This window comes from Rhinolophus ferrumequinum, chromosome 4 (genome assembly GCF_004115265.2).
Source record: "Rhinolophus ferrumequinum isolate MPI-CBG mRhiFer1 chromosome 4, mRhiFer1_v1.p, whole genome shotgun sequence".
Lineage (NCBI taxonomy): Eukaryota > Metazoa > Chordata > Mammalia > Chiroptera > Rhinolophidae > Rhinolophus > Rhinolophus ferrumequinum.
Genome location: NC_046287.1, coordinates 52,391,335 through 52,411,592, shown reverse-complemented (window position 1 = coordinate 52,411,592; position 20,258 = coordinate 52,391,335). Strand labels below are relative to the sequence as shown.

Below are 20,258 nucleotides of genomic sequence, written 5' to 3'. Positions count from 1 at the left end.
TCTTCATAGAGATACTGTTTATCACGACAGCGTGAAACTTATAAACAGCCAACTGCCTCCCAAACTCCTTTACTTTATTCTTTTGCTCCCCATGCTCCAGATTATAATCTTTCATTTATAAAGCTTTAATTTTGCCACCGATGTAAACCACAAAGAAAATGTTCGCTATTCCACAGCCTCTGCCAGATTCTCTGCTGAAGGATCATCCCAATATGTCTTCCCTTTTATGTCCCTACCATTCTTTCACTCTTTATTCTTTGGTAACTGCGGATTAAAATAACCTCCAATGACTGTTTGTTGTTTTTTTCTCAAACTATACTAAGATCCAGGGCAAAACTATTTGGTTTAGATTCAACCAGTATTTCCCAAAGGAAGATACCACGTGTATGTTTGTCGCTCACAAGGCCCCATGTGGCAGTATTATGTACCGTGTCTGTCAGGTGGTACCTTAAAGAAATGCCTCACCCTCTGATCTGGCTGAATCAGCCCTCTAAGTCAGCCAACTTGCTTCTTTTCTTCCAGGGCCACCTAATGAAGGTTTCTTTCATGTCATCTTGTACTGAACTTCAAGCTTTCTACTAGATAGCTCCATATATCAAGTATGCTCTTGTCTACTCATCTCTTTAATCAGATTTTTCTTTCATGCAGCTCCTCTTTTAAATGTACATAATTTCACTAAGCCCGTGAAGGGTTGTAGTGAAATGTTATAAAGATTTACAGTCAATTCATAAATTTATCTAATGCTTGTGTGCAATTCCCACACACTGGATGCTGTGCAAAAACTGTGGCTGGGTAATTTTCAAGAATGTCTTGGACACTGAATGATATTCATGCAGATAATTTAAAGGGAAACCAAAAACAAAAGAAGAATTGACATGAAGTTTAAGCCATACTCAAACCTGTGCAATATTATTTCATGAGACTAGAAATCACTTATTTATGACATCCTTAATTTGCCATGTGAAATAAGTAAAACAAAAAAAGTGAATTAGAAATAGTTTTACCTGAAATTTGCGTTGATATTATAATATTGGTTTCCAGATGCTATAATAATTTTGGAAGAGTTAAATCTATCTAATAAATATAACTTAGAATGTGTTCACTTAAAATAAAATGCAAAACCAATTTACATAAAGTAATGTAGAACACATTTAGAAATTACAAAGCCTGCTCTTTCACAGAGGATCACTTAAGAAATGATTGTTTTAATCCCTAATTTACAGTGGAGACTATTGTTCTTTGTCATTACAATTAAGCCAATAGGTCCTGTTATTCTATTAGTTAAACTGAGTCTATTTTATAACTGTGTTGTTTTATAAATTCTCTAATCCTTAACTGTCACAAGTCAGTATATTACAATATCTGAACAAAGAAGATATTTTATATTATTCTTTCCAAGTCAATCTAAAATGCTGTATTATTTTGAGCTTTGCTGTAGAATTACACCCATGCTCAATATATAGTTTGAGCTTAATAAATGGTTATGAATTAAAGTCATTAATGGCCACACATGATACCATGGATACATTGCAGAATTTATTATATATTCCTCATAAAGAGAAAAATCTCTAGAATCAGGCATATGCTTGAGAACCCATAAAAGTACATTTAATTTTTAAGCACTTATTCAAAAATAGAAAATACAAGGAAATAACATTAACCTAATAATTAAATATAAATTCCTCTCATTTTTAAATGAGGACGCCAATACTAAAATTTCTAGAATATTCCTATGTAAACACCACCACGGCAGAAACAATTCTGACCTGCAGCCATGAGGTAAAAAGGGCAGGTGACACAAAAGAAAACAGTATAATAACACAATAGTCATTGTGCAATATGTTGCAGGATTTTTAACATTTGAACCTCTAGAATCTAGAGGTTCCAAACTTTTTTCAACGTTTTTCACCAAGGGCCATATGCGGTAAAATACACAAACAGCCGGGCCACTCACTCGAGGTGAAGTACGTATTGCCTCACCTGGTTTATTTAAGTACACTAAATATATTTTTGGAATTTGTGCAGGCCAATTAACAATGGATTGCGGGCCGCAGTTGGACCGCTGGCCGCAGTTTGGACACCCCTGCTCTAGATGGTATTGTTTTAGGTAATAATCTAAGATAACAGCAACTGTCTTCATTCCAACGTAATCAGACACTTTTACATATAAAATTGCTGAATGAAATGCAGGTGTCTTTCTGCAAAGATGAAAGACCTGTACAGGGGAGATTCTGGAGGAGCAAGCTGTGTAAAGTTGAGACTACATCACTGTATTTGCAATACCTCCCTTTGAAATACACGCCGAGAGAGAGTGTACTGCTACAACATGGCCTATGACGGGCATCATGTATTTTTTTGGTCAAGGAAATTATATAGCATATAGGGACATCATTTCTTGCATGTTATACAAAGCAAGTTGACTTATATTTAACAAAACTTATATTCTTATGTGTGTAAGGAATTGAAAATAATTTTTCATATATATAATGTTTTTTGGCCTGAAGAGAGATGATAATTAAAAATCTTGAACAAATATATCTTCCTTAATCATGACCAAAAAAATAAATAATGATTATTTAAAGAAGAAGTTTTCCACTGTCTAACTAAAGGCAGACAAGACTGAAAACAAAACAAAAACATGACAGTGTTGTTCCATAAATCACACACACACACACACACATACACACACACACACACCCCAAAATGTACAGGGTCCTGATTACATACAAATGGTTTATCCACATTAAATTTATTTGATACATTAAAGTAAGTTAATATAGGTAACTTGGCATAATTGTTTTCTAGGAGTGCCCAAAATACTTATGGACATTGTATTCATTTATTCACTATACAGAAATTGAGCTCGTATCATATGGCAGTCTCTAAGTGTCTCTGAATTCAAGGGACACACACATTGAAGCCACTTAAGATATGTGTTGAATAATGGAATAAGTCATGACATCATGGCTCAGTTTGTGAGGGATACATGTTCAAAAGAGGCATCAGCAAGAATAAGAGGAAGGTAATTCTATAAGGCCCATGAGTTAAATGACACCATCCTAAAGAATGTTGGGCCATGCTGATTTACTGGACTTGATCTCCAGGAACAGGGCCATGCAAGGATTTTGAGCAAGGGCGTTATGATATAGGCTACTAATAGTCCAAAATCAAGTGTCCTCTCCTTCCATCTAAAAGTGTCATCTAAGCACTTGGCTGCCTAGTTACAGTTCTAACTGCACAGCTAATTCACTAAGTCCAAGCTGTCACCTCCTACTAACAAAAGCAAAAGCAGTGCACCTCCTACTAACAAAATTAGCCATCTCCCTGCACTCCTGCTTCCTGTTCCCTTCCTCTGAGCTGGAATGCAGATGCCTCACCATGCAGGCAGGGATCAGTGCCCTGGAGAATGACAGAGCAATGAGACAGAAAGAGTCTGGGCTCTGACTGACATGGGGAACAGAGCTGCCCTGTCAACTCAGACTGCCGATGTGTACTTGCTTCAGAAGACAAGAATGGGTGATGCAAGGAAACACATTAGGTGACTCTTCAAGAAAATCTGATGAAAGGAGATGATAGTCTTCCTGACAGTGATGATCCTGGGCCAAAAGAAAACTGATTGGCTAAAGAGCTAGGATTGACAGGATATTAAGATTGTTTGGGACGCAGAGAAATGGGGCTGGAATCAAAGTGAATTCCAGGTTTCTGGATGTGAAAATGAAAAAAAAAAATGACTGTACCATTTACTGTGATGGGTAACCTGGGAGGAGAGTGCTTAGAAGAAGAAGATCAAGCGTTGAAATCTAACCATGTCTTTGAGGCACACTGTAGGGTGCTCAGGGAAGCTGTGGGACAGCTGGGTTTGCATCATACAGACAGGAGGGATGAGCTTAGGATAGGATGTGACAGTATGAGGATGGGACTGAATCGTAGGGCACACTGTAGAAACCCTGAGTCCCCTAAAATAACAGGGCACATATAAAAATCTTTTGTCGCCATCTTAGAACAATCATCGTGAACTTCCATTAGTCTGGGGTGATTTTCCTATAGAAATGCTAAAGTGTGGAGAGTTAGCTCTGTAGGTAAAGGCTCCAGAGCAGCACATGTCTGAGTTCTGATCACTGTCTTTGGTTATTGATCATTTTTCTGTCCGTCCCCTACCACTAGGGGTTCCTTCTTGCACGTGTTCAATTGCAGGAGTCCTCTAGCAACCCCTCCAATATGCTGTGGCCTGGAAAAAAACCTGTTAACAAAACCTGCTAGAATGATGTAAAAAGAGTAGAATCAGTCTGTGGACAAGAACCTGTGAGAGTCTCTTTGAGTCAAATTTCTGAGCTTTATTATGTGAAATTCGTGACCTTTATCTTAGCTGCTAAGAGGTCTTTTCCTTCCTCCTTAAATCCTGGTAGTATTTTAGGTAAATAAAGTAGATTCAAATAAAAGCATTACTGAATATAATTTAAAATCACTTCAGGAATTGAAGATTTATTTCCTGCCATCAATGTCCTTAAGTTTTACTGTTGTCAATTTTTTACATACATTGAAACTTTATTATCAGCTCTCAGTAATTCCCCACAAAAGTTTACCAGGCGAGCCCCCGAGAATGTACCTACATGCCAAAGTGGCACTTTCTATGTGAATAACAACAATCTCTAACTATATTACATATTTTCAATTCAACTATTCCAAGCTAATATGAAAACAAAGTATGTTCAAAATATTTTTAAATGTATGCAACAAAATAAAAGTTTACTTGAACAATATTAATTTATACCAAGCTTCAATCTTTTTTTCTTTATTTCCACAAATTTTGACCAAATCATGATTAAACTTATGGTCTATTATGATGTCATTCTTTATCTGTAAATGACATTTTTCTTGGCTCAACATATTTTCCAAGCTCAATAAGAAACTTACATGTTTAAATTTGGAATCAAATACAGGCTTGCTGGTGCCAGATCTACAGGTTAGGTGTCTCATTATTTGTTTGCTGGCTTCAGACTTTCCAGATCCTCTTTCCCCACTAAAATAAAGCACAGACAGAAAGCACAAGTTTACTGTTTTTGTGAATGTAGTAAAACATTAAATAACCATAGATAATTTTCAGGCACAAAGATGGTGGGAGGGAAAAACATAACTTTCAATGAGTTTGTGGTATGTATGGTTTAACTTTTCAATTTGATTCCTCGTTCAAAATATTTAGCAAAAGTATACTATGTCATATACCCTAGGGTGTTTCAGATGCTGGGACTCTAAATGAATATGACAGAACTTCTTACAAGGCAGAACCATGTAACAGGTGAATTATAACAGAAAGGTGGTAGGCTGAAAATAAAGACACTACAGACTTGTCCTCAGCTTTGTAAAGCAACGTAAATGAGGTGGACCTAAGGTGATGGCCTCTGCACGAGAGGAGCATGCGTCCTACAGCAACACGGCCTGGACTTGTTAAATCTTTCTGGACCTTTCAGGAAAGATACTGTATCTTCCTTGGAAAAGTAGGTAGATCTGTCTGAGTTTTCCTTCTCTTTTGAATGAACATAAAGTGCCCAGGTACTAAAACTACGTAGGTCAGGTGGTCAGATGTGATGAGGTGAGCTGAGTGCTGGCACTTGGCAGATCCTAAAATGACCCGTTTCCTGTTGAGGTTGCTGTCCATTCTAACAATCCATGTTTCCCATTTTCCATCAATCTAGGAACAAGCACTAACTAAATGACAGTTTAATGACAATACTTTAGCTATTTCCCTAGCATACTTCATAACATAGCTAATTTCTATAAACAATAACTATTATTATATTCCTGAAACAAGATGATATAGGGTTACTATAAAATTCCAATACAGTAATTTTTATAACAAAGTAGTCTGATATAAAATAAAATTTTCCTGCGTCCAAATAGAATACTCATAAAAACAGTCTTTTATCTATTAGCCAAACAATTTTTAAAAATATACCACGTATAAAGCTATATACCAGTGCTTTCCTTTAAACATTGGTTCTAACGAACTTAATTAAAGAGTGTTTGCCAGAAAAGAAGCTAAAATTTATTTATTTTATTCAAATCTCAACTTGTAAATGAATGCTTCTGTCCCCTTCATTTGTGCATAAACATTGTAACCACTTTTAGAACAATCCCCCTAATCCCCCCCAGAACAAACCCTCAGCATAGCAGGTGACAGTGACCTGCACAAGACAAGCAGCTCCTTTTCTAGATTCAAAGACCTTTTCTTTTAACCTAATTTCACAGCAGAAACAATCTATATCTTTCATGATGGAAATTTAATTACTGCAATTATACTTGTTGTTACAAAAATTCTATTACCCAGAAAAATAATTAGATGTTTCATAAGTCTTTATTTAAATAGAGCGTTTGTTTGCATTCACTCAGGGATAAATCTTGAAAATCTCATTTTCCTTTTTAAAATACTGCTCATTGTTTCAAATGAAAGTCACTGAAGGCCTACTATGTGCCAGAGTCTATAGTAGATTTCAGGGGTAAAGAGGTGAAAAATACTGCCCTGTGTCATCTACTGGGGATACTCCCAAGTAAACACTAAGTACATAAATAATGCATAATTAGAAAGCAGCAGTGCTCAACAAGCAATGCACCCACAGGTGAAGAAGCAGGTACATACCCTGGAGGAAACCAGAAAAGACTTCTGGACGAGGTGGAAGCTAAGCTGATTCTTAGAGAAGGGGTGGCACAGAAGGTAACATTTATCTAGCATTAAGCATTCAACAAGAATTTCCTGAGCTTCTATTAAGCAACCTGAAATGGGTGGCGAATCCAGAGTAGTGAAGGAGGTAGAAACAGTCTCTGTAGATCTGGAGATACAGAGGCATGTGAGGGTATGGGGCTGACCTGGTGGTTATGTGAGTCCCTCTCTCTTCTCCCCACAATTGTGCTCACATGGCTACCAGATCAGGGGTAGGGAAAGGGATAGCCAAAATCACACACATTTTAACTGTCTCATAAAATCTCAAAATAGCCACATTTCATTTATACTTTGAGTAAAATAGAATGAAATAAAAGAAAAGTAGGTTATGATAGGCTTCGTTCCTCTAGTTCAGCTTAAGAAACATTTTTTTATCTGAAAATCCAAGTCTATGATTAAACTAGCTATTGACCAAGGATTTTGGGTGGTGCCAATCACGGGTTCATAAGAATTCTTATACTTATTTGAACAGTTTTGTCTCCTAAATCTGTACCCAACAGAAACTGACCATATACTGCTTACTTCATTTCACAAGTCACTTGTATGTTCAGCACATAACATTAATTTAGATATGGTCAGCATATAGTTAGGATAATGAATATTTGCCACACATGTTCAAACAAGTAATTTAATTTATCTAACAAGGGCTTTAAGAAATCAAAGTTAAGACACATCATGGTGGACAGCAAACTCTCAGGTATAGCCCAGAACAAAGATCTCAAATTATTAAAAACTCGTCCTCAAGATGAAGCCTAGTATACTACTGGGGCCTATAATTACTGACAAAATGAGAAATAAAATTAAAATCTGGAATACAATTTTCTGGCTTAGCACTACCGTGTTTCCCCGAAAATAAGACCTAGCCGGACCATCAGCTCAAATGTGTCTTTTGGAGCAAAAATTAATATAAGATCCGGGTCTTATACTATAAAATAAGACCCGGTCCTTAATATAATATAATATAATATAATATAATATAATATAATATAATATAATATAATATAATGCTGGGTCTTATATTAATTTTTGCTCCAAAAGATGCATTAGAGCTGATGGTCTGGTTAGGTCTTATTTTCGAGGAAACACGATACGTTATAGGACATCTATCCCAGGAATATTTAAGTTTTGATTCCCAAATCTGCAAAATTATCCTTTGCAAATGCTAGTTATAGGACACAATAAAAACTGAATAAATGAACTTTAAAGAATGTGTTTAGTTGATTTCTAAATGTCAACTATAATTAAATATATATGTATATAGATGGCCACGAGCTGTGGAGTACAACATAGGGAATAGAGTCAATGGAATTGTAACAGCTATATGCAATGTCAGAGGGGTAGTAGATTGGGGGAGGGGGTTATCCCTTTGTGAGGGGTGTAAATGTCTAACTATTATGTTGCTTTGTACACCTGAAACTAATAAAAAATATAATAAAAACTAACTTTAATGTATTAGTATAAAGGTAGAAAGTCTTTATCTTAGTCAAGACAATCAAGGAGGTAGAGAAGCTACATTAAAAAATGCTAATCTTGATAGAAGACAGAGAATGACTCTAAGAATCAGTCCTTGTGATCGCAGATTTGTTCTTCAATTCTGGATGCCAGGACTAGGAGATACGCTCTTGAAACTTAATGGAGAAATCTTTTTTTTTCCAGAGTAAGTGGTTAATACATGGCATTAGTGGCCTTAAAAAATGTCCCAAAGAGATATTAGTACTGAAGAATATTAACAATTCCTAACAGAAAAAACAAGTCCATGAGCAAATACACTGTAGAAGTCTTTGAGTGACAGGTATCTTTACTGAAGAAAATTGCTAGACATTGTGATCTCTGTAATAGGCAGATTTCCAAAGGATATGAATCCAGTGGCCCCTCAGAGCTTCGCTAAGGACCAATAACTTTCACAAAATTAAGTAGATTCAGTAAGAATTAAAAATAATAATACTAACAAAAAATAAAAACATTTAAAAAAATAAATCAAATCAAATAAATAAAATTTGGTAAAAAAAAAGGATTGAGGGAAATCCATGGAGCTATGGCCATGATTTTAGGAGAGACTGGGGTGAGCAGTTGAAAGCCTCCTTGGGATAGCAGCAGGTGGCCAGCCATGCACTGGTGTTTAGCCATGAGAATGCTTAAGCTTCAATCAGGCTCAGAAGCCAGACTCAGGCTCACATCCCAGATACACCAACCCCTGGACCATCTACCAATTAATCACTATTTACTAATTTACACTGTTAGGCTCACATCCTAAATTCACTATTCACTAATTATGAGAACCTGGACTAATTAGTTAACTCTTTTTATAGTCAGTCATCTGATATATAAAGTGGTGATCATAATAACAAGAATAATATCTAGCTCATTAGGTTACTAAGGCAATAAATAAGATAATAGATGGAAAGTATCTAGTGAAGGGTCTGGCGCTTAGTAAATTCTCAATAAATATTTGTTGTTATTATTGTCAACACTACTAAACACTCCCCACAATGTCATAATTTTTAATAAGTGTTTCCCATTTTGTCAAAGGATGGTCAGAAAACCCAACAGAGAAAGCAGTAAAAGTAGAGTTGCTTGATTGAAGAATGGATGAGCCACCCTCCAGTGCCTCTCTTATCCTGAGGACACTTCAGAACAAGTGTGAAAACAACTACTTGCTCACTATTTTAGAAAAATTGAAGTTTGCAACAATCTGACTCTCCATGAAATTTTTGATCACATTAATAATGTAAAAGTATACAAATAATGCTTATTTAAATACTTAAAAGTCTCTCTTGGTTCTACCCAGGTTTCCATCTTTACACTCTTTCATTTCACTTTGATTGGAGTTGTGCAATGGTTTATTAAAAGGTTCAGTTTTCAACCAACACTACACGTAATAAGCAAAGACATGAGTATTTATAGAAGTCCCCTCTTTTAGAGATTTCTCCTACTGTAAAACACAATTCTCAATGCAGATCTTATTTTAATACTTAAATATTTCTTTAATCTTCTATCAATACATAATCACATTTCACCTCTACTTCTTGGGGTATTTTTTTTTTTTTTTGGTGTGAATAATCTTTGCTCCATTCAATATAAATCATTGTCCTGAGCATCTTGATATTTATGAGCTAATGGTACCATTACATCTCAATAAGAAAATACTTTGGGTGTGTAGTTTTGATGAAATATAAGCAAAGGTAAATACTTAGAAGTAGGGGGGAAAACCCACATTTGCCAGGTAATAATTTGTATTTTGTTTTTTGGGCAATTCCACATTTTGGAGAACTGTGGTATAGATAGGTTCATTAATATTGGGTGGCTGTCTTTCCTCATGTGTTCTAAGGTTTGAAAGCAAAAGCATTCTGGTTCTAAGTCATAAATCCTCAAAATGAACTGAGTTTCAGGTTAACTTTGTAGATATTGATTCAGCTACATTTGGGACTATTTTAAACAACAAAGATGTTTCTCCTTTGTAATGAGTCAAATGTACTTATTGCAAAGATATACTAAACTGCAAACTGCTGAGCAAGCAAATAAATGTAAACCGTATGAAATTGGGACAATTTTATCGCCAAGCCCCTCATGCAAAACTGAGAATCAGGGATAGGTGAGGGGTGGGTTTACCTGAGAATGAAGCATTGGGGACGCTGCTCCTGGAAAAGCTGGTGGAAGGCCCTCTCTGCACAGGAGAATATGTGAGGTGGCAGAGAGGAACATGGCTGCCCCATGTTGCTCAGGTAAAGCTGGGAGACCTGAAAAATAGTGCAGCATAAAGACAGAAAGCTTTGTGAAAAGAGTTCAGGATACTTTACTTCATGACTCAGTTCACTTATTTCCAAAACACAAAGTGATTTTATCTCTAATTTTGAATCTCATTTATAACTACAAAACATTTGTAAAAGTGTGCACTTCTCAGCACATTTTAAGTGTTCATAATGATAAAATGGAGGCTCATATTTGATCCTTCATTACTAGGTTTACAGACTTTAAATAAATCTGCAGGCTTTAAATAAATCTGCTGTCTTTAAGAAGGACAACTCACAAAAAATCTAGTTTAATCGATAGCCATGAAGTAAGCTGAAGTTGTGGTAATTTACATCAAATACAGTTTCTCTTGGCAACATTTAATTTCAGTAACAAATAGAAAGGGCTTTTAATTTGAAGAGAAGGCAGTTGTAGCTGGAACACATACGAATTTATCAATTTCTCGGAAAAATAAAAATTTAATTAACTTAATTTCAGTGACAGTGATTTATGATGATTGCCATGGTGATTCAGTGCCAGTATTTTTAGTCCCTTTCAGTTTCTAGTGAATCCTGTTACATTTGAATAAAAATGAAATGACAGGAAGACTTCTGAGCCATGAAGAAATATCAGACAAACAATTTTTATTTCCCAAAATAATTAGCTTGCATCCTTAAAGATGTCAAGGTTGGAAAGTTCAAGAGAAGACTAAAGAACTGCTTGAGATTGAAGATTAAACAGACTGGTGGTTCAGTGCACCCTATAGTTGTGACCTGGACAGTTGGCTATCTGGGCGTTACTGGGATAATGGGAAAGACATGAATGGGGCCTCTTGATTAGACGATAGCAGTACATCAGTAGTAATTTCATATTTCTGATGGGTGTACGGAGGTTACTTAAGAGAATGCTTTTGTTTGCAAGAAAATACAGAGTACACTCTTCAAGGTTGATGGGACAATATACCAGCAAATTATTTGAAAATGGAATCCAACAGCAAGCGGAAACTGAAATTAAACAAAGCCCTACCTAGCCTGATGCCACACATGATGCCACTTTACATATTGGGAGAGTTTAATCTCATTTAAAATCACAGGATAAAAAGAAACTGGGTACTGCTCAGTTTTGCATTGTGTGTACTCAAAAATATAATCTTGAAAAATTATCCCCAGGTAGTTTATCCCAAATGGTGTCAGCATTTTGAATATTTAAATTTCAAGGTGATACATCATTGGTTTGTGAACTCCATAGTAAAAGTAATAATGAGAAACATTCGAGAAAGGTCTAATACTGATGTGAGAGGGGCCAATGAATATTCACTGCTGAAGCATTTATTCTCAGGACATTCACTTGTTCACTGGTTTTCTGATTACTACTTTGCCAGGACATTAGACCTGGTTCTTTAGTTGCCACCGTATTTCCTGTCATTGTCTTCCTTTCCTCTCCCCATCTCCTCCTTCTCCGTCTCCTCTTCCATTTTCTATTACTTTTCTAGCTTATCCTTAAGTGTGGTGTGAACCCTAGAAATCTCACAAAATGAAGTGATCCATGAGAATTATTCCTAATCTTGCATGCAGCACAGAATCTCAACATTACTTCAATTTAACGTCCAAAAACTTCAGATATTCACCTGAACCTGATATTTCCTCATGACTTTCTTTCCTTTTCTTTGTTATGAATACCTTTACTCTCCCAGATTGACAAATTCAAAACTGGCATCAGTTGACCTTTTCTTCTTCTTCATCCCTAAAACAAAACTGCTTTTTGGATACTACGTATGGTCTTTGCACTGACTCACTCAGCGCCATCTCTTTTTTCCCATTACTAGAGTCCCCGTATGAGACCCTGATAAACTTACTCCTGGTTTATTTCATTATCTACTAACTAGTCTTGCCTAAGTATCTCTTTTCCTCAAACTGATGGTAAAAAACAGACTTAACACACTAATTGTATCAAACTTCTTTTTTTCCAATGACTCTTTATTTTCTGAAAAATAAAACCCAAACTCTCTAATTTAACTTTCTAATCTAGGCCTCAACTAGACTTTCAATTATTCAGCTTTCGAACTTCGTAATTTATCAAATCGGTCTCTGCGTTCCTCTAAATGGTCTTTTGTCCTCTAAATAGATATTTTGTCATCTCCATAATGTGGCTCTGGACAATTCTCCAAAACATACTTCTTTCCCCTTATCGGAATGTTACTAATTCTTTAAGATTTGCCCCAATCACATTTCTTTCCCATGTAATGCCTTTCTTAACCTAAGATTTCCTTCCCTTCTAACCTCCTGACGTGTCTATTAATAGTGTACTTTCCCAATACAGGTATTTTACAGTCTTCATCTTCAAGTGGAGTCTGAGATTATCTTTTTTATCACTATTTGCATTTTGCCTCTAGAATGTCTATGCAGTTCTTAAGAACAAGGAGACAGTTAAACAGCATCCCTAAATATCTAACACGATATATTATATCAAATAGACTAAATAAATATTTGTTGGTTCGTTAAAGCATTCTTGTTCCTGATGATAACGTTGCTTTTTTTGTAAGGCCGATTCCGGAAAATCTGGCTACTTTTCTATCTCCTCCTTCTCTCCTACCTCTTTTGTGTTTAAAATGAGGAACGATGTTTGGCTTCAGCAAGAACAGGCAGCACAATAATGAATCTTTCCCTGTTGGTTATACTTCATTTAGAACTGTCTGCCTACTGGCCCTCTAAGTGCCACTTCTCCCCGTGATTGTTAGCGTCAGATCAGCATTGCTTACAGCAGCAAGCCATCTAATGGACAGGGCTGCTGGCTGCCATGTGCTTATATTAGTCTCAAAATGAAGTTCGTCACAAAAGGTCTTTTACATCCATGACTGATGACCTGCTAGATACGAAACGAGTATTATGCAAAGGCTGAATATTGCACAGCTAATGGTACTGGTAACAAAATAAAAGGCACAAATGGTGCATGTGGATTTATTTTTTTCAACATGAAACACAGAAGCTATTCTCCTGGATAGTATAATCTTTATAGATGTGATCATACTCAATGTTTTATTTTCTTCTTTTATTAAACTAATCAACATGGGAAAAAACAAAACTATTTTAAAATTTTTATCATTTAAAACAATAAACATACCCATAATTATAATCAATAGACACACAAAAAGAAATGAAACTTTTTCTTCTGTGTCCATAGAACAATGAGCTAATTTTAACCTAGTTCAGTACACAAGTAACTGATTTAAAATTATGAGATAGTAATATTGCTACAAAGGATGTCCACTAATTCAACCTAAACTTTAAATCCTTGTATCTACCTAGTATCTGTAATTTTATGAGTTATTACTTATAGACCAGGGGAGTACAAACTATTTAATTATATATAATGTATGTGAATTCCAAAACACCAGACACTGTAAAATTTCATTATGACCTGTTAAAAGTATATAATTTTACTGTGAGCTTTATATCAGTCCATATTTTACCTAAATATATTTATTTTCCTCTTACATTCTATGCCAGAATCAGCTGGAAATGATAAATGATGAGTATAAAGTACAATACCTATAACTTACATATTGCATTCACTGTTTTAAGTTTTAACAAAGCATTCTGGCAAAAATCTCAATGCATTACATCTCATTCCTACATTAACAAGAAAACACATGTCTTAAAGTTTCTTTTCTCTAGTCGCATGCATTTCTGAAAGAAAATGTAAATACAACATAATACTTGAAATCATAAAACTGCCATATTGTTGACACCCTAAAAAGAAACAAACCATAAAATAATAGGTTTATTACATTACAAGATACAATATATGACAGTTAATGCCATACTATAATAATTTATTATGTTAAAATTTCCCTAACACTTATAATGTGACCTCTAGTTTCATAGAAGCATTTAAATAATATGTACATGTGTATGTATTTTTATTCAATTTATTTAAATTCCCTTTTGTTTCACCATAGGATTCTTGTTAACTCTACAATCAAATGTGACAGGTTAATATAAGCCAGGGACAATACATCAATAGTTAACTTTAAATAGCATGGATAGGTTTCTCTCTCTCTCTCTCTCTCTCTCTCTCTCTCTCTCTCTCTGAAAGATGCATACAGAATTGAAAAATAATGGACATGGAATTCCAACCAATCTTAGGCATTTAAAGGCAAATGATCTTCTGACACCAATGTAATAATAGATATAGCCCATTTTATCATATGGCTATAATAAAGTAGCTGGTCTCAGACTAATGATCTCGCCATGAACAATTATAAAAGCTGGATAAAATACAAATTAAATACCTAATTGGAGACCTCTGAATATCACCAAAGCAACTAGCATATAAGAGGTCAAGTTGTTGGAGAATATCAAAATGCACTGAGCCAAACAGGATCTTCTCCACAACTTTTTCTCATCCTGCATTTACTCCTGCATTGCAGAGTAATGCTCAGCAGCCTCATAGAATGTAAACGTAAGTTTCTAAAAAGCTAAGCGAACATTATAGCAGTTGCACACTGCTAGGGAAACACAATTTCAAGATTCAGATCTCAGTAACAAAGTGAAGACAAACCGACATCATCCCACTGTCTCAGTTGAGACTAATAGGGCATGCCTTCCTTAAGCATAAGGGCAAACACAAAGTACAGGAACTTTATCAGAGTCTACATCATCTGCCTATAATTTACCCACCAGGAAAAAATAAACAAAACTTCTTTGGAAGATGATAACACCACCCCAACCTCTGTAACTTTTATACTAAAGGTTCAGTGTTCAACCACTATTTTCCAGGAATGTCAGTAAACACAGCCATGTAATGAAAAATGAATTGACAAACACAAACACTAGAAATATACCCAGATGTTATTAGATATTATTTAGATTAGATTAGAATTATTAGAATTATTACCTAGTATTAGTTACCAGATTAATAATAAGTTATTATTAGAGTTATCAAATACATATTTTAAAATGAATTATTAACATGTTCAAGAAAATAGGTAGCAAGACAAAGAATTTCGCCAGAGAAATGGAATCTTTGAATATAAAATGAAAATTTTAATATTGAAAAAAATGATATCTACAATTGAATACATGGTTTTATCTGCAAATTCAAAACAACAGGCAAGAGAATCAGTAACCTAGTTAGTCAATATATCCAGACTATAGATCAAAGAGAAGCAAATGTAGCAAATAAAAAAATAATAAGGTTATATTTTTATAGAATTCATACAGCAAAGAAAAAATCCCAATAGAAAAGAAAGGATATCTTAAATTCAATAATAATGAAATTGTGAAATACCTAAGATATAGAATTTAGACTGTTTAAAGCAAAATAAAACATCTCAAATACTTATTTAAAAAGGGCAGAAATCAATGACATTACTATACAATATAAACAACTATAAAACTCAAACAAGATAGAGCAAAGGAAACAATAAAAATAAAAAGTAGTAATCAATTGTATAGAGAATAAACAATAAAAAAATTAGAGTCAAGAGTTTTTTCTTTGAAAAGATTAATATAATTCATAAATCCCTAATAAATTGATTTTAAAAGGTCAGACAAGGCATAAATTACCAACAAATGGAATGGAAAGAAATCACTCAAAATTCTACAGACATTAACAAAATTGTATTATGAATAATTCTATGCCCAAAACTTTGAAGATTAAATATAATGAAGAGAATTATTATGCAACTACTCAATTCAGAACTTTCTGAGAAATTTAACTTTTCCTATTGTTATGGTTTTCATTCTTAATTAGTCATTTGATGCAAATAATTATGTCTGGTTCGTGTTAGTCTACGACATTAAATGATATTTTAAATTTTATACTCACCATGGTGGAATAAATTGGAAGCTCTTTGAATGGATTAACAAGCAAGAGGATGTCCCCAATAAAGGTCTGTTAAAACAAAAGTATATAAACAGTTCTTGAACTGTATAAACAGCAGCTATAAAATAAAAAATCACTGTGCAAAAGAGAGTATAAGTAAAAATCACTTTAACATTCTGTAAGTTGTTTTAAAAGTTTGCAGATAAAGAAATAGAAAAGTCAAATTCAAATAAAATAAAATAAATAAAATAAAATGAAAACGCTTGTTCCACTGAACACATAACAGGGAAAATGACTGAATTCTAAGAATTTCTTAAGTGGGTTTTTGTGAAAGACAGATTAAATAAAAAATATAAAATTAAAATATGACAAAATATACTGAAGGAAGGAAAATGGGTAATGAGTTCTATGTTGCTACACAGTAATAATAAAAAGCATAACTTAAAAAGTAATAAAGCACAGAATGCAAATAAAGATATTTTTAATTTAAAAAGGAAAAGTAAATAAGGCACAAAAAACAGATTGAGCAAATAAATATCAAATAATAAAATGATAGCTTTAAACCCAAATACATCAGTAATTGCATCAAATATCAAGCTACTAAATATTCTAATTAAAAGACAGATTATAAACTGGATTAAAATACTACGTGCTAGACAGCTACAGGTGTAAATGACTAACTATTACATTGTTTGGTACACCTAAAACTAAAAAAACACAAAACAAAAAACAAAAATATGGGCTATTTTAAAGAGAAACAATTTAAATATAAAAGCAAAATTTGAAAGTTAAAAGATCAAGCAACATATACATGCAAATAATAATAACAGCCAAAAAAAAAAAAAAAAAGGTTGTTTAGCAATACTCCATTCATAGAAAATACACTAAGGAAAGAAGCAGTACCAGACATTAAAAAATGAGCATTTTACAATAATAAAATGATAAATCAATCAAGAAGATACAGCAATCTAAATTTTTATGAGAATAAAATCTAACATAAAATAGACGAAGCAAAAACAGCTGTAAGGTGAAAATCGTGAATTAACAGTGATAATGGGGAATTTTAAGTTTATTTTTTCCCTGGTTAGTTATGGAATAAGCAGACAAAATTTTGAGATAACTAATTACTGAGTTGATTCACTGACATACAGAGAACACTGTTACTAACTGCAGATATATGTATATTCTTTTAAAATGAACATAGGCCAGTTTCATTACATTTAAAGGATCTGAGTCACAGAGTTTATTCTCTGATCATGGTAAAATTAAAAATTAATAATGGATACCTAGAAAATCACAAAATGTTCGGAACTTATACATCTGCAAATAGCTATGAGCCAAAAACAGAATCACAATGCAAATGAGAAAATATTTTGATTACAACATATTATAACTTGTGATTTGCAACGAAAGGTATACTTGGTATAAAAATTATCACCTAAAATGTATTATGTTAGAAAAAAAGAAAAGGGGATAGTTAATGATCCATTTCAAGCAGCTCATAAATTATACAGAATTAATCAATATAGGAGCAGAAATTAATGTAATATAAACAAAAGCCAAAAGACGATCTTTTGAAAAATTGTATACAGTAGAGAGTACCCTCACAAGACTGACTTTCCATAGAAAATGCACAAATTACCAATATCAGTAATATGACTATATCACTATATATCCTACAGACGTGAAAATAGATGAAAATACCAGGAATCACATTTTAGTAACTAAGTTTGGATATTTAAATAGGTGGACAACAATGCACCATCTTTCCAAAATGAACACAATAAAAAAGAGAAAATATAACTATTTTTTTTTCTGTATAAAGGAAATTTATTCTTTGTCTAGAAACCTTTCCACAAAGAAAACTTAAACTGCACTGATGAATTCTCTCCAACATGATGTACAAAATAAATAAATGTTACATAAATTATTCCAGAAAATAACAGGAGGTAACACTATTCATTTCACTTTAAGAGAACTGCATAAACTTAATGTTAAAAACTTAACCAGTATATTTAAAGAAAGGAAAATTGCAGGCTGTTCTCTCTTAATAAAATACATGCAAAAATTCTGAGCAAAATATTGACAAATTAAGTTAGAGTAGTACATTCAACAGAATATATTTCAACCAAGTAGGTTTTCTTCTAGTAGTGCAAGGTTGACTTCATACTAGAAGATCAACTCTTGTAATTTACAATACTAGCATGTTTCCTTGGGTCTTATGTAAGACCTGGTCTTGTATTCATTTTTGCTCCAAAAGATGCATTAGAACTGATTGTCCAGCTAAGTCTTATTTTTGGGGAAACAGGGTAACAAGTAAAATAAAGTCATATGATCGTCTCAATAAATGTCAAAAAAAAACGAAAAACATTTAATTTCCACTTTTGATTAAAAATAATAACTTTGAAAAATCTTAATATAATTGAACTTAATCTAATAAATAGTAACTACATCCATGGTATAGTTACTGCAAACAACTTGCTTAATGATAAAACATTGAAAGCTTCTCCCTGGGATCAGAAAGGAGACAAGGGTGCTGATTATTGTCACTTTCAGTCATCTTTTTATTGACAGTCCTAATCCATAAAAAAATGCAAGAAAGAAGCTATCAAAATTTAAAAGAGAGAAATAAAAGCCATTATTTACAGACTGTATGATACTGTATGCAGAAAATCGAAATGAATCTCTATATAAATTTTAATATGAGTTTGGAAAGTTTGATAGATAAAAGGTGAACATAAAAAAATCAAAATTGTATCTATATATTAGCCATAAACAATTAGAAAATGAAATATACTTGTTATTTTCAGTGACAACATTTATTATAGCACAAAACTTGAAAAATACATAAAAATAGATTGCATATAAATGGGCAAGACTTCTACACAAAAAAATTAAAAATATTCCAGAAAATTTAAAGATGATCAAAGGAGGGTTATAACACTTTAAAATGGAAAATCAAATATTGTAAAAATCTCAATTTTTCCCAACTAATCTATATATTCAATGCAATGTCAATGAAAATCCACCTGAAACTGATAAATTGACTTTAAAGTACATATGGATGTCCAAGAATCATGAGTAGATATTTTGAAAACAAAGTCAGAGGACTTTCTATATATCAAGATGTATATAGGTATAATGATTCAAATATTTTGGCATTGGTTTATAGATTAAACAGATCCATACAACAGAAGATTCTAGAGACAGACCCTTTCCACATGTCCTGATTTACGACAAAAGTGCCAATGCAACACAGGGGCAAATCTACTTAGGAAAAACATTAATCTTGACCTTCCTCTTTAACCATTGTGAAATCTCTTCCACTATGGTAATACACCTCAAATGTTAAAGTTAAAACAACCAAACTTCAAGAAGAAAATATAGAAAAACATTTTCATTTTCATGACCAAGGCCAAATTTTTTAAGCAGGATACAAAAAGTGCCAACCTTAAAGAACTTTATAAAAATTACAAACTTGTCTTCATCTGAAGACACTATTAGAATACCAAAATGCAAGTCACCAACTGGGAGAAAATGCTTACAATATGTATATTTAAGAAAGACTATCATAAATATATAAAAACCCTAAACATCAAGAAGAAAAAGCAAAACAACCCTACTTTTAAAAAATGGCAATATAATTGAACAGGCATTTCACAAAATAAGATACTGAAATGAGCAACAAACTCATACTGGTTAACGTCATTAGCTATCAGAGAAATTTAAGTTAAAACCATAAAGAGATACCACGGCACAACTGCCAGGATGACTAGAATTTCAAAAATACTTTAATAAAACAAATAATACTGACCATGCTAAGTGTTGGTGAGGGTGTGGAAACCTAAAAGCCTGTAGTGGGAGTGTAACCACTTTGAAACACTACTTGGCTGTATTTACAAAAGTTGAATATACCTACTTACAATGCTGGCATTCCAGTTTTAGGTAAACGCCCACTGGAAATACTTCTATATGTTATACCACAAAA

General features: G+C 33.4%; 1 protein-coding gene across 3 annotated transcripts in view; it reads right to left on the bottom strand.

Annotated features, from left to right (window-relative positions):
• Positions 1-20,258, bottom strand: part of MYO16 (myosin XVI) — a 550,393-nt gene that overhangs the window by 272,943 nt on the left and 257,192 nt on the right. For all 3 annotated transcript variants that reach the window (XM_033105065.1, XM_033105062.1, XM_033105063.1), the window contains exons 12-14: positions 16,274-16,339; positions 10,325-10,452; positions 4,915-5,020 (exon numbers count right to left, since the gene is read on the bottom strand). In XM_033105065.1, coding sequence (XP_032960956.1) covers positions 4,915-5,020; positions 10,325-10,452; positions 16,274-16,339 — 300 coding nt within the window. The remainder of the gene's footprint in view (positions 1-4,914; positions 5,021-10,324; positions 10,453-16,273; positions 16,340-20,258) is intronic.